The sequence below is a fragment of the Cottoperca gobio genome, chromosome 13, assembly GCF_900634415.1.
Source record: "Cottoperca gobio chromosome 13, fCotGob3.1, whole genome shotgun sequence".
NCBI classification, from domain to species: Eukaryota; Metazoa; Chordata; class Actinopteri; order Perciformes; family Bovichtidae; genus Cottoperca; species Cottoperca gobio.
In genome coordinates, this window is record NC_041367.1 from 3,872,024 (window position 1) to 3,886,775 (window position 14,752).

Consider the following 14,752-nt stretch of genomic DNA (forward strand, 5'->3'; position numbering starts at 1 on the left):
GCTTATTACACAAGTGATGTAGACTCTAACTCTACAAAACAATCTACCAGTGGTAGATACTATGCTATTGCAAAAACATGTCCGGGGGGGAGGGGGGGATGTTGCGTGTTTCTGGTTAGACCATGCAACAGAAGGCTTGGCACAGGGCGATATGCAGTGACAGGGTGGCACAGAGGGTGGAGTGTGTGAGTGAGATAACAGGGGTTAGAAAGGGACAAAGATGGAATCAGATGAGATTAATATTAGAGGCTTGGGAAGAGGAAGCACAGGAGCGTATAGTTTATAAATGTAGTGTAACACTGTGCGAGTGTGACTGTTTCAGAGAGACCCATCAAGGGAACAGCATGTGTCCTTCCAAGGGTCACTGGAGGTCAGTGGAAGCGGTCAAATCTCTTGACTTTATAATGAGGCCAATAACAAAAACAGTCTTGGAATGTGTTTGCGTGTACGTGTGTGTGTGTGTGAATGTGTGAATACTTGTGGTTGGGACATTAAGTGAGTACAGTCAGTGATTCAGCCTTTTCCTCTAAGCCTCTCTGACCATCTGAAGAAAGGACATTAGGACACACACACACACACACACACTGACCATTAGCCCTCAAACAACTAAACTCAGTTCAGCTGAGGACGCCACATAGAAAAAGGCTTGGATGTCTCTTTTTGTCCAACAAAGCCGTTGATATTTATTCAAATAATGAGATCAACTGGAAAAATACATTTCAGCCTCGAGGGGCAAAGCTTTCATTCTCAAGTTTTATCTTAAATATTTGGGGATTATTGTTAAACTTCTGCAATTTGTTGGGAGTCAATAGGCTCGTGACAACATTGTTTTTACTCTCTTTGACTGGAGCGTTGAATAGAATCATTAAAAGAAAGGATGTTTTCAGGACGTGCTCTCTGTTGTTTCTGTCAACAGGACAGAAAGAACACAGGACGTACAAGATAATAAGGGAACCTTTGATGGTAAAGGACACGCACGGAGGAAGGAGGCCAACTCTATGATGAAGGTCATCGGGCGCAGCACTGTCCCATAACACTATATGATATACTATATACACAATATGTGGCATGTATAAATACTGTGCATATCTTTTCAGTGCCAGGGTCTTTCATTTATTCCTTGGAGAGAGAGAGAGAGAGATGTGGAGTCAACGAATACTAATGCATTGTGGGATTTTCAGCCCATCTCTTCTCACTTTTCTGTGATTCAAATGTTTGTCACCGCAGCAGCAGCATGAGACTACTCCTTCCAATGTGCAGTAGTGCAGGGGAGCTATGAGTTGTGCATGTGTGTGTGTATATATATGTGTCTATGGGACAGCACTGTAACCTCTGACCTTCAGCATGGAGTCGACGTCTTCGGTCCTTCTTGGAAAGAGAAACAGGAAATATTGCATAATTGGGTTTTGTTTTGCTTTTAAGGGCTCAAAGAAAACCCCATAATGCATTTCATTAAAAACTATGAGCCGCACAGATATGAAAGATTAACCATCAGATATAAAAGCAGAAACAAATGGACATTAAAACCGGCTGTTGCTCAGGAAGGAAGGAGAGCGGGTCGTCCTTTATACGGCTAATTGTGAAGTAAGCTAGATAGGCGCTATATAAATACAGTCCATATACCAATGCTTCTTTTCTTCAGCCGTTACTCATCCAACAAACATCCCATGAAGTGAAAAAGGATACATTGAAGCGCTTGGCACTGAACATATACAGTATGTACTGCGGCGCAGGAGAGCTGAACAGATCTGTATACACATATCATACAGATTTATGGTACTGCATTGGAACTTATGACCTTCAGCATGGAGATGAGCTCCCAGGTCCTGCATGGAAAGACACATTTAACTACAAAAATGTTCTTCAGGTCTAAGGGGTAAATATAGAACAATAAAACACCCCTGAGCTCTGTCCAACTTCATCAGTGCAAGCAGGGACATGTAGTCCCCCACAAAGAAACTGGTTGTATTGACGTGGATAAACACCCATAAACACAAGGTTATTGAGCAGTGTGCTGGGCAGTGTGAGCCGGCAACACGGGGAGAGGTAACACCTTACATAAGAGACTGGGCACAGCTCCCAACACTCTATTAGATCCACTGCTTCTGCACTCGGAGAAAGATGTCGGCCCTTGGTTGTTGCATTGACAGGAACACATACACAGGATTCCTGCCTGCACTCCCCCCATGTCCTCTCAGACACAAAAGGGTTGTAAATATTTAACATTAGAACTAAACTATTCCCCGACCAGGGATTTAGCCCAGCCACCAGTCTGCCATTTGTGCTACATTGAAAAATGAGTTCCCGGCTGGGAAAGTTCCCCGTAACGTGCACTCAAGTCGGAGAGGCTATCAACATGTTTAAAAAAAACACTACTTTCTTCTGACTGAAGGAAGGAGAAGTAAACATCACAACCTTTCTCTCCTCAGCTCTCTCGTTTCCTGCAGGACCTCCTCCAGAGCTTCCCTCAGTCGTGTCACTTCCTCTTCAGCTGTGCAGTACTTCCGGCTCATTTGTCCCTCTCTCTGCTGCCATGACGACAGCTGCTCCTCTACGGTGTCGCACCTTCGTTGGCACGACAACCACCTCTGGTGTTTCTCCTCCAGCTCACCTTTTAACCTGTTGGAAAAGATGCAGAAGATGTGCACAGAAACACACAGCTACTGTCCATAGTGTAGGAGGAAATATAAGGCATGTTTTGCACATCTACACAAACACACACACACACACCTGCAGGCACACACACACACACACACACACACACACACACACACTGACAGGTCAACGGGTGACTGTAAGCGTCAGAGTAAGTCTGTTACATAAGAGAGAAGCCGTTTATTCTCTAACCTGATCAGGCTCCTTATAGTCTGGTGGTTGACACACACAAACACACAAACACTGATTTCAAACACTCATTCTGTGCTCCTGTAAGCTCTACTCAAACACACAGGCAAGGTTCTCCACACAGTACCCAGTCGTTGAAGTCACTGCAGTATCAGGAGACAGACGAGAGGGTTCAAGTAAAGGAAGAGATGGACTGACAAAGAGAGAGCAGATACAGTAAGAGGTATCAAACACATGTCGTCTCCTGACGCTGAGGTGGACTTCAGTAAAAGTAACTATACCACAGTGCAGAACTACTCTGTCACAAGTAAAAGTCCTGCATTCAAAGCTTTACTGAAGTAAAAGTAGAAACATATTAGTACCAGAAGTACTCATTCTGCACAACTCTAATGCTGCCGCTGGTAAAGGAGGAGCTTAATATTTTCATATGTATAGTGCCAAGGGATTAATACATGTTATCTTCATTTATAATAATACATGATCAATTATTTGTTGATTCAAATGAACTAAAGTTATCAAATAAAGGTAAATGAAGGCAGCAAATTGAAATATTCATGTAAAGTAGAATGATATATTACTATGTTTGAGTGAATGCACTCAGTTACTGTCCACCACTGCTCCGAGGAAAGGTTAGCAGTACAACACAGTAACATGCCAGTGTGTTGTGTCGGTTATTAGGTCGACATATGAAGAGAAACTACAGGGACATTCACAAAAAGCCATTTTAAACCATTTGAGCAAAGTGACACCCGTTCAATATAAAAGCAGCAACTGCTAAGACAGCATGTAATAATTGATTCTCTGCAGAAACCGAAGCTTGTTGAGCAGATAAACATTATCTTTAGACACCGATGGTCTCCAATTTTAGACAATTTGGTGATTTTTTTGTCTCCCATTACATTTTCTTTGAGCTATAAGGGGGGGGGGGGGGCATGCTCCCATCCTTTCTGAAATAGCCTCTAACCCCCCCCCCCCAGTGGAGTGCTATCATATGTTGAGCTGTATAGCAGCCAGAGGGTGAGATCAGAGACTGCTGTGTGGGAAGGGAAATAAATTGACAGTGTAATTGAACACACCAGGCTGCCAGTGGCTTAGAAAAAGAATACCAGCAGATACCATGTGAAAAAACACACACCCCACATACATCTAACGCCTGCACGGAAAGATGAGAGGCTCTGTGTGTGTCTGTGGGTGTGTGCATGTGGGTTGGGTATGTGCACACATGTGTCTGCCTGCGTATTCGTGTGATGCACTCCAATAGAAGTGCCTCTGCATATCTACAATATGTGCGTGTGTGTGTGTGAGAAACATGACTCCACGCCAACTAAGGAGTGCTTCCATCTGTTGCGCCAGCCTCACACGAGACTCTCTGCTGTGTCACTGGCACTTTATGGAGCCTAAGATCTCCTCAACTGATCCAAGGGCAGATCTCAGCTGACACTAATATCTCTCAGGGAGGAAGGAGATGGAGGAGAGAAACGAAGCAGAGGAAGTTGATGATTTGGAGGACAATGAGTGGGATGAGAACAGGGATTGTGGGAAAGTTAAAGAAGGGAAGGGATGGGAGTTTCTCACGAGATAAAGCAAAAGTGCAGAGGAAGGGAAAGAGGAGAGCTCAGTATACCTGAGTAGTTCCTCCCTGTGTCCGCTTTCAGAGTGTTTCTGTTGGGACAGCTGCTCCTCGCTCTGGCTCCTCTGCTCCCTGGAGACACAAAGTGCACGGCATGGTCACTCATTGGTTGAATCAGTACATTTAAGACCAAGGTAGACTGACAAAGCTGAAAATACAATAATCCCTGAAATGTTTTTCACATTGTAACCATATTTCACATTCAGGCAGTCAAATCTTATTGAAACCCAGAGTATGTTTTTACAATTTCAAGTGTCATTGAAAAGCACTTGAGCAAGATACCAAATCCATACAACTGCTCCTCTCTGCACTCCTACGCTTGAATCTCCACTGTGGAAGAAGCTTAACAATGAATTCTCCCTCTGGGATCAGCAAAAGTTCAAGAAAGCTTACGGATCTCACAACTCTGTTAGCTTACAAAACGCTATTGGTTGTTAATTTTACAACAGAGCAGCTTTAACATAAATGTTTTTGTTGTTAAATAAGCTGTATGCTTGTGTGTGGCTTTGCTTTTGACATCACCTCTTCCTCCATGTGCAGCATCTGCCTCGCTCTTCAGAAAGTAAATTGGAAATCAGTTTTAATTCTAATTCTGCGTGCCATGACAGTATGGAGTACTGCCGCCTCCTGTGCACACCCAAACACAAACACACACGCACACACACACACTTTTTACCCTAACCCTCCTAACTCTGTCGGCTTCCCAGCCTAATCCCCTCTCTGTCGGCATGATCAGTTAATGTGTTTGTGTGTGTGTGTGTGTGTGTGTGTGTGTGTAGCTGGCTGTCTAGCCCTGTGACCTTGCAGCCACACGCAATGAGGATACAGAGTGAGAGGGCTCGCACGTCTGAGCTCACAGGCAGACAGCCTGTTTTCTCTGGCAATCTACAACAGACTTTTGTTTGGAATTATTTGTACATTTTTAGCACCAGTGGATTCAGTAAAACAGCCTCATCCACCTATTAATAATGTATATAAACATCCTGATGCTGGAGGATACATGTAATGATATTTGGATTTCAATTTTAACAGCAATATATTCAGAATTTAACAGTGACAATATGTGAGCCACACACACACACACACACACACACACACACACGCACACGCACACATACACACACACACTGCACTCACAGCTGTCTGGCACCAGTTATCAGCTTCCCTCTCTTTGTACCTCTCATCACACATCTCCATCCCATTTATCTTCTGCTTTATTTTTTTAACCCTCCCCCTGTGCTGTCACAGCTCCTGCTGATTTAGAGCAGCCCCCTGAGTGCTCCTACATTCTGCCTGTTTAGTTAACGCACACAGTTTGTACTTTGCAGTCAACTGTCCCTCGTTTTCTCTGTTTCGCCTCTCTTTCCATCACAGATGACATGATATCTGACTCCCAGCTGCTGTTTCCACTATTCTCTATCCGCTGGTCTCCTGCTCCCGACTTTTCTTTTCTCCCAGAGGTGAAAAAGGGAGTCGAGAGAAAGAGAAATATAAAACAGGACGTGGTGTTTTGTGAATTACTGTAAGGTTCAAAGTGCAGTGCAGTGAAGGAGGGGTGGAGGTATCTGCAGGCGTGTGGTGTACCCGGTGTGCACATGGAAAAAGGTGGTAAGAAGAATTTATCATCACACATTATCAGTGGGAATGTTAAGCGCAGGTTACACTCACGGCATGAGCGTGTACAATTGTCTCATGAATTTCCGTGGAGTCCAATGTGACCTGAAGACGTCACCGTCTCCACTCGCAATCATTTACACTGCATACACCAAGAAACGACGAAGAGTAATGAATCACAATCAAGTTTGCCGGTTGCGCAAGACTTAGTCAAGGTAACCACAGTGGATGCACAATCACAGCTTGACGACGCGCGTCACACATGACAGACTGCTGATGAAGCGCATACCTGCCGCCTACAGCTGGCTGTACACACAGCTAATCAGCTGTCGGAGATGACTCATGCTGATAAGAATATAACATTAACATCAATGCTTTTGTAATTAGATGTGTGAGCCGGTAAGAAAATGTATCATGGAAGTGAAAGAGCGTGCACCTCCACGAGTTAAAGTGGAGAACACGGAGCATGGGTTGCTGTTGATCCGGTCGGAGCAGACGGAGAAAAACATGGTGGTTGTTGACACTGAAATTGTAACGTACTAGTAACACCCTGTTGAGCCAACTGTGGTGTATGGCAAGTCACCAAAAACACCCAACAGCCACATGAGAGGGGAAAAAACCATTTTGTGTGCAGCATGTGCTCGCATGATAACAGAGCCCAGAGGGGAGGAGAGAGAGAAACAAGAGGGGGGGAGAGTTTTATTTTTCACCTGAGAAAGAAATACTTCTTCCTGGAGGGCTGCGAGTGATTTTTATCTGACATGAGATAAACAGGGGACTGAGGTAAGAGAGAGAAAAGTGTGTGTGTGTGTGTGTGTGTGTGTGTGTGTGTCAGGCAAATGGCAAGATCTTGTTGGAAATGAGGTCCTTGGATACACCCTGGGATCAATAGTTATTTAACAGCACACACACTTTAATGCACACACACGATCAGCCTTATGAAAACAAGCTGCATCGCATCAATCACATCCATCCTTCACGCTTTCTCTCTTGACCTTCACTCATTCCATCATCCACTCTTTCATCTCTCCTCCCTCGCTCAGTGCATCCATCCCGTCTTTCATCTATCCCTCTCTTCCCTCTAATCCGTGCTTTCAACCTGGCCTGCGTCTGTGCTGGATGATCTATGTGTTCATCCTCTGATGAAAGGATGAGCTCAACGTCTCCTGCCAATCACGATGCAGCAGGAAGCGTCCCGACGCGTTTAATATACATGTCAGGCAGACGTTACAGGAAGGGCTTTGTGACGCTCTCTGTGATTCTTTTTGACAAACGCTGTCATAAGCCCCTTCCACAGTGTAATTATCTAAACACTACCTGGATGCACGGGTCACAGACTGGACATCAACCAGACTGCACCGCTCCCAGGAACAAAGTCTGTGTGATGTTCCATCGAGCCCAAGTGTGAATACACGCCGCTCATTGTCTGGGGGGAATTCACGGCGGGTAAGTTTCTATCGTGGTCCAAGCAATCGGAGGATGAAGGGGCGACGAAGAAGAGCAATTTACACAAAGACGGTAACGGAAATGTCTGATTGGAGAGAAGATGAGATCTGGGAATTCCTGTCTTTAAGGGCCGACCCTGAAATTGTCGGACACATTTATGGAACGGCAAGAGACTCGGTTGTTTATGACCAAATTACAAACGGCCTGCCGACCCTCGCCTGAACACACCGGTGTGTTTCCAGTAAGTCAGAACCTTTGACACGGACTCATGTGTGCCATGCCATGTGCAAGTAATGTGAATATAGGAACAAGCTTAAAGATCCCAAAGAGTCTGTGTGTGTGTGTGTGTGTGTGTGTGTGTGTGTGTGTGTGTGTGTGTGTGTGTGTGTGTGTGTGTGTGTGTGTGTGTGTGTGTGTGTGTAGTCATGACAAAACAAGCTGCCCTTGAGTGTCTCTCTGGCATGCTGATCAGATTGCATGCTAGGATCAGAAGGATTCCACAGCCGCTCACTGTCCTTAGACCGCCCCATGAAATGTGTGTGTGTGTGTGCGTTTCCAAGGCAACGGATCTGGCGCCACAGAAACGCAACAGGTGCGGAACGCTGATGTTTGATGGAGGTGGGGGTCAAATGTTGGGCAGTTGTCATAGCAACGCCTCTTGCTCACGAACAAACTGCTACTTTTTGTTCTTGGATCTCGAGCGAGCATCACAGGTTTGAGTAGCTCTGGAGCTCATATGATGCATGGTGAGACTACACACACACACACACACACACACACACACACACACACACACACACACACACACACACACACACACACACACACACACACACACACACACACACACACACACACACACACCGGCTTTGGAGGAGGGTGTGATAACAAGCGACCAATCAGCATCAACTGGACAGTGAAAGGAGGGTTAGCCAATCAACTTAGACGTCCCGTCTGGACCTCCGTCTAGACCTCGGCTGACTGTCTGCCACACGGGACAGACTGAGAAGACAGACGGCCGTTCTTCTGCGTTCAGCACCTTGTAGTACATTTAGCTAATATTTACTCAGAATTATCCTGTACTTTATATCATACGCAACAATTTATGTACCTTGAATTGTAATTATGTTCCATATACTATTGTTACTTGAGTTTAACTTATTACACATCAGATGCGAAGGCCTATAGATTGAGGGTGAAGTGTGCTGAGACTAACTTGTGACTTTATGCTACATAAATGAAACTGCCATGACTCAAATTAAAACTGTGTTTCAACAGAGTAGCCTTATTAATATATGTTAAGTGCAACAGTGTTAACTATTTGTCTACATTCAGCAAAAGTAAGCACAGAGATTGACCTACAGTTTAGGTTAAATACATTAGACGGCAGAGTTGAGCTGCTCAGATAGATGTGAGCCCGTTTTCCCTCTCCACAATCCTTTAAACACACACACACAAAGCCGCCTCCTCCTCCTCCTCCTCCTCCTCCTCCTCCTCCTCCTACACACACACACACACACACCTCATCATGCAACATAGCCTGAGGGCTGATTCTCTCTATAGCATATGTCCATGTGTCTGGTTGGGTCGTGTGTAACTGCAAACATCTCTCCATCCTCTCCGTCTCATTCCTGATCCCTGAATTGGTTGGACGTGCAACACACACACACACACACACACACACACACACACACACACACACACACACACACACACACACACACACACACACACACACACACACACACTTTGGAATTGAATTATTTCCATGCTTTATATTAATTGGTAAGGGATGTTGCTGAGCTTAAATGATCTTATCAAAAATCACCGATGCACAGACATAAATTCAACTCCCCCCACACACTCTGCATTAGACAGTCTCTTCAAATAACTGAACACTTTGTAACTGATAAGAGAGATAGAGTAAGAAAAAAACCAGAGCAAAAACAGTTATTTCTAAAGGTCAACAACAAAGATGTATTACAAAAAGATTTGGGAGAGAAAAAGAGAGACTGATGGAGGTTAAAGAGGTAGGAGGAGGAAACATTAGTGAGCAAATGAGTGCTTCATCTGCAGTCTGTCAGGTCAAGTAGTCCTTTAATGTGCTGATAATCGGATAGCAGTAACATTTAACATCCACTCCCTTTGGATGTTTGTGTTTTCGTCTATTTCTGTGGGTGTTTGCCCATGTGTGTGTGTCCGTGTGTGCACCTTTAAAGTGGTTCATTTAGTGAGATATCATGGATGAGGTCATTAAAAAGCTTTAAAACAACACTGTAACTCAGAATGTGAGACGTGTGCAAACATTGGTAAAGGTTGCCAGTTGTTCAGAGCAAACAAGTGTCAGGAGATGACCAAATGTGGAATAATTTATCCATTTGGAATTTTTGGGGAGTAAAAACACTTTTTTAATGGATGACCAAAGCTGACCTAAACAGTGATCAGCTCAAGTGTTATTGTTTCATAACAGCAGATAGCGATTTGTTACAGAAACTGCATACGTGTCCGTGGAGTAAGTACTTCTGTGGTTAAGAAGTACAGCGGCCTTCAGGCTGGTTTTATTCCAAACTAAAGATATTACATGTTCCTGTGCTGACAATAATCTACCTAACCCTCATTTAATGTTTAATATCATAAGTGCATGACATCATTTTCTTTTTTTTACTTTACCTTATTTATTGTGGACAACTGGGTAAACATAACCATACCTATATAGTGTCCCAAACCATGGGGGGAAATATCCTGCGAGGACACAACATAGGGGAGGAACATATAAAGGTTTGTCCTGCAGTCTTATAAAACACTTCTCTGTGTGCTCGAATCAAAGGTTTTCTGCCAATGAGGTTTTTATCAGTTCTTTCCGAGACATTGTGAAGCGACACAGAGGGTAATGTGTCTGAGACGCAGGGAGATGTTAAGAAGGAGGAGGAGGAGGATGATGATGAGGCATCAGAATGAGACTCTCTTCTGTTCTCTCTCGGTCTCCAAGAGTGGTCACGTTGCCTTTAAATAAAATGGAAAGTGTCATGGTCCCTGTCCCCACTTGAACTTGCATTGCGTTGTCAAAAAGAAGAGCCTTGGGAACGCCGACACTGGAAGTGCACCATGTATCTGAAGACTTTCCATGTTTCCTCCTGTGTAACACGCTTCGTGACCAACTCGCAGCAATACAGGATGTACGGGACAAGTGGGTCCAGGGATGACCCTTTCTTTATAGCCCAGGCCCTCGCACGACTGTGGATGAACGACTCGTTGCATGTTGTTGGTGCTGCCCCTTCAGACAACATACCAAACAAACTGGACCAATACGGTAAGAAAATATGGGCAGCATGTGATGCTCCGTTCAGCTATGCCTGGAATATGCAGGTGTACACTGGGAAACCCCCTGGGGAAGCACCTGGAGAGCATCAGGACGTAATTACATCTGAGGATAACAGTTTAAACTTGGAGTCAGAACCCAACATGGGGTCACACAAAACACAGGAGATTTATATGGTATATTTAAGTAAAATGTTACATTTATTATAATGATTATAGAGTATGATCCGTTTGAAACTCACTACTTGAAAATAGGTAAATGTTCACATTCCTAGTTTAGCTCTTTAGCATGCTAACATTCGCTACTCTGCAAACTACCAAACCAAAAGAACAGCTGCTAGGAATGTCTTTAGTTTTGCAGGTAGCTAGTCACAAACTAAATTATTGGACAAATTCAAAGTTTCGACCAGATTAAAGTTTGAGTAAAAAGTGAATTCATCCTGAGGGCGACACGAGTGCGCGGACCAAATTTAATCACAGTCGATCCAATAGTTGTAAAGACATTTCACAAAAAACCTCAACCTCATGGTGGCGCTAGAGTAAAAGATAGAAGACCACCAACGTCAGCAGGATTCATCCTCTAAGGGACCGTGAAGGTCTGTGCAAAATGTTGCAGATATTTCAGTCTAGGCCAAAGTGGCCGATCGACCGACAAACCCATCGACGTCAATAGAGCAATGCCATTAGCACGGCTCAAAAGTAGTGTGTGTGTGCGCGTGTGTGTGTGTGTGTGTGTGTGTGTGTGTGTGTGTGTGTGTGTGCAGGCACAGGGAAAAAAGGGGAACAAAAAGGCAAAGAAGCTGCAAAATGTCTGAACTAATAGCGTTTGGTCATAAGCAAGCCACAGGAACATTGTTTCCTCTGATGTTCTAAACCCCTGACTAGACCTCTGTGTGAGTGTATACAAGTCAAACCCTCTGTTGTTGCAGCTTAGCAGGCCGGTATGTGGAAGGTGACCATTTCCTGGTTTGGGCTGTGCCGGTGGGGCTATTCAGAAGGTTTTGATTGGTGGAGGAACATTATACAAAGAGCCAATCCCTGCGGTGACCTGCTCTTCACCCGGCATATTCCACATACCAAAATCCACCTGCGTCCCCATTTTTTTTTTAGTATATGAGTGTGAGTGTGTGTTTTTTTTACCACGTACTGCAGACACTTACATCAGCTGCTGAGTTAGGAGCTCTTTCTCTTCTCTCACTTTGTGTAACTCCACACTGGAATGCTTCAGCTCCTCTGTCAGCACTGTACACACACACACACACACACACACACACACACACACACACACACACACACACACACACACAGATTACAAAGCTTGTCACCAGAGGCTGTTACACTGTATCATTTACAGAAAGAGACGGACAGGTACAGTCGGCAGAGTTTTCTATCACATTGTTACTTCACACTTGAGCAAAGGCGGGAACCCTAAACCGAAGGAATCTATCGACGAGAGTGACAGGACTGGAAGGAGAAACAAAACAAGAGGCGGAGGAGGAGGAGGACGAACAAAAGAAAGACAGACGTTCCAGACAGAAACATGAGAGTAGCTCAAACAAGAGGGGAGGAGGAAGAGGGAGAAATACAGTGGGATTAAACAAAAACACTAGGTGGGAAATTGAGACACAGGAAGCAGATGAAAATGAAAAACTGAGGGAGCGCAGAAGGAGGGGAGCGTGTTGAGAAGACGGGGGAGTTTGTGCTCGAGGGAAACCATGAAACTGTACACCTCCGTCTTTGTTGTTGTGTGTCTGACACAAAGTAGCTGCTGTATTGCTACCGTTTCCTCCCTTCAGTGTCTGCCCAATGTCCCCTTATGACAGTTATGGTACAAAGTGTATACAACAACGAGATACAACTAAAGAAAGAAAACATTAAGTAAGCAAGATGCAAATACACATTTAACACACACAGTAGTCCTTTAGCAGAGAATGAAGGACTGGAAACGTTGGAAGATGCATGCTGTCGGCTGTACAGGACACATTTCTACTTGCTTGAATGAATGAAAGCATTTTTATTAAAAGACAGAGCTGGAAGAAAGGCTTTAACTGCAATATAAAGGCTTCATGTGAGGCCAGAAACAGACTGGACTTACTGCAGCTGCAGGCAGGAGTGGATATCACGCAGGAGAAAGCACTTAAGTTCAGAGTCTGAATAGTTAATAACTCAAGACACGCCACTATTTTCTGGAAACACCACTGTTGTTGTACAGGTAACTGTCTTTGCTAGACATATTTGCATAATGGCTTCTGTCTTCAAGTAGAAGTGAGATACATAAAATAAGAAAGGCTTCCAATGATGATAATCATCCCCAACTTCTCACTTCTCACATCCCTTCAGTACCACCCTGTGCTTTACATTTAGGGACAGGGACGGTACGTGCAGAAGGATTCATCAAACATCTCGACACATTATTATGAAAGAGGATGCCTGCTCTATGCATTTTCTTTACGCGGTATTTGCAATAGATCTTCTATAAAAATCTTAGTTAAGATAAAGGAAAAAAATGGTTATATTAGCATTAGCATTAGCATTAGCACTTTCCTTGCTGTTTTACAAAGCCCAGTCTGTGTGTGTGTGTGTCTGACTAGTTGTTTGCATTCGGACAGGCTGGCAGTGTGGATAGTGGAGCGTGTCAAAGAAGTGTTATGTGTTTGTATGTGTGTGTGCTTTGTGCATGTATGTGTCTACTGTATATTGAGAGCGGTGCCTGTGAGGGTCCTTCACAGCATTGCAGCAGGGCGCATTGGCTCTGGACAGCTCTCAAACTGATCCAGCAATGTCAACCTGACATTCTACTCCTCTGAGTTTTTGTTTTCCTTGCTCTCTCCCTCATTGTTTTTCTCCCCTTCGTCCGTCTCTCCGCTGTCTCTCACCTCTCAGTCTCTCTTCATGCATTTCTTCCTCTTCCTCTCTTTCTGTGACTTTGTTTTCTTATTTCTCTCTTTCTCTCTCTCAGCAGGAAGACGGGAGTGTAGAAGGTTCAGCTCAAAGCAGCAATACACCGATAATTGCTTTCTGGTCACTGTGACATGACTAGGTCCGCCAGGCTAAAGCAACACACACACACACAGACACACACACACACACACAAAATGAACCACTTGCAGAAAGACACACAAGCAGCACCAAGAAACACACCCTCTCACAAATACACAGAGTACCAGACGCGTCCAAACAGAAATAGTTGTATAAATACTTGATGGAGCAGAAAGACTTTGCAATGAGAGCGCCAGTCTGACTTTCTCTCCGGTGCTTCTATTATGTGCTTAAACACAGACACACACAGTGTAACAAGGTGGCTGTAAATACTACAGCAACTTACCTGGCAGCTGGCCACCAGGGTAGTGTATAGGTTTTACAGTATTGTTACTTGGCAGGTTGCTTTCACTTGTTCATTTACTGTAAAGTCGCTGAAATGATGCCATTACTGTAACTAGTACAACTTAAACTAACTTAAACACTGTTAAGGGAGGGGTTGGAGTGCAGAGAATAGCTAATAGCTTCAGATATTTATGGCAAATCAGCAACATAATCATCATAGCCAGGTGCAGCAACGAGTCTCTGAGGACAAAATGTGATGCCACAGATTTGTCTGTAGCAAAAACATCCAACAAATACACTGAAGCGCGTCACAAGTGGCGCATAAACTGCGACAGGAACTGGCTTTACTGAGAGTTTCCGTGTTATACATATTTAGTTTTTTACAGATATTATCGTAAACAGATTCCAGGAAGAGGAGAGAGTCGTCACTTTCATTTTACTATGTTTTGCAGTAACATAGACATAAACATAAATTAACTAATTTCAACATGAAATAATTTGCAATTCACAATAATTGCTCCAACACTTAACCAACAGAGACACACCCGGCGCCTCCGGTTGTGCCGGGGTTGACAT

At 44.1% G+C, this 14,752-nt stretch overlaps 1 protein-coding gene across 4 annotated transcripts in view; it reads right to left on the reverse strand.

Annotated features, from left to right (window-relative positions):
* Window positions 1-14,752, reverse strand: part of lekr1 (Leucine-, glutamate- and lysine-rich protein 1) — a 65,735-nt gene that overhangs the window by 15,581 nt on the left and 35,402 nt on the right. For 3 of the 4 annotated variants that reach the window (XM_029447253.1, XM_029447254.1, XM_029447252.1), the window contains 3 exons: window positions 12,013-12,094; window positions 4,469-4,546; window positions 2,416-2,619 (listed from right to left, as the gene is read on the reverse strand). In XM_029447253.1, coding sequence (XP_029303113.1) covers window positions 2,416-2,619; window positions 4,469-4,546; window positions 12,013-12,094 — 364 coding nt within the window. The remainder of the gene's footprint in view (window positions 1-2,415; window positions 2,620-4,468; window positions 4,547-12,012; window positions 12,095-14,752) is intronic. The other variant, XM_029447256.1, reaches the window with a different exon arrangement.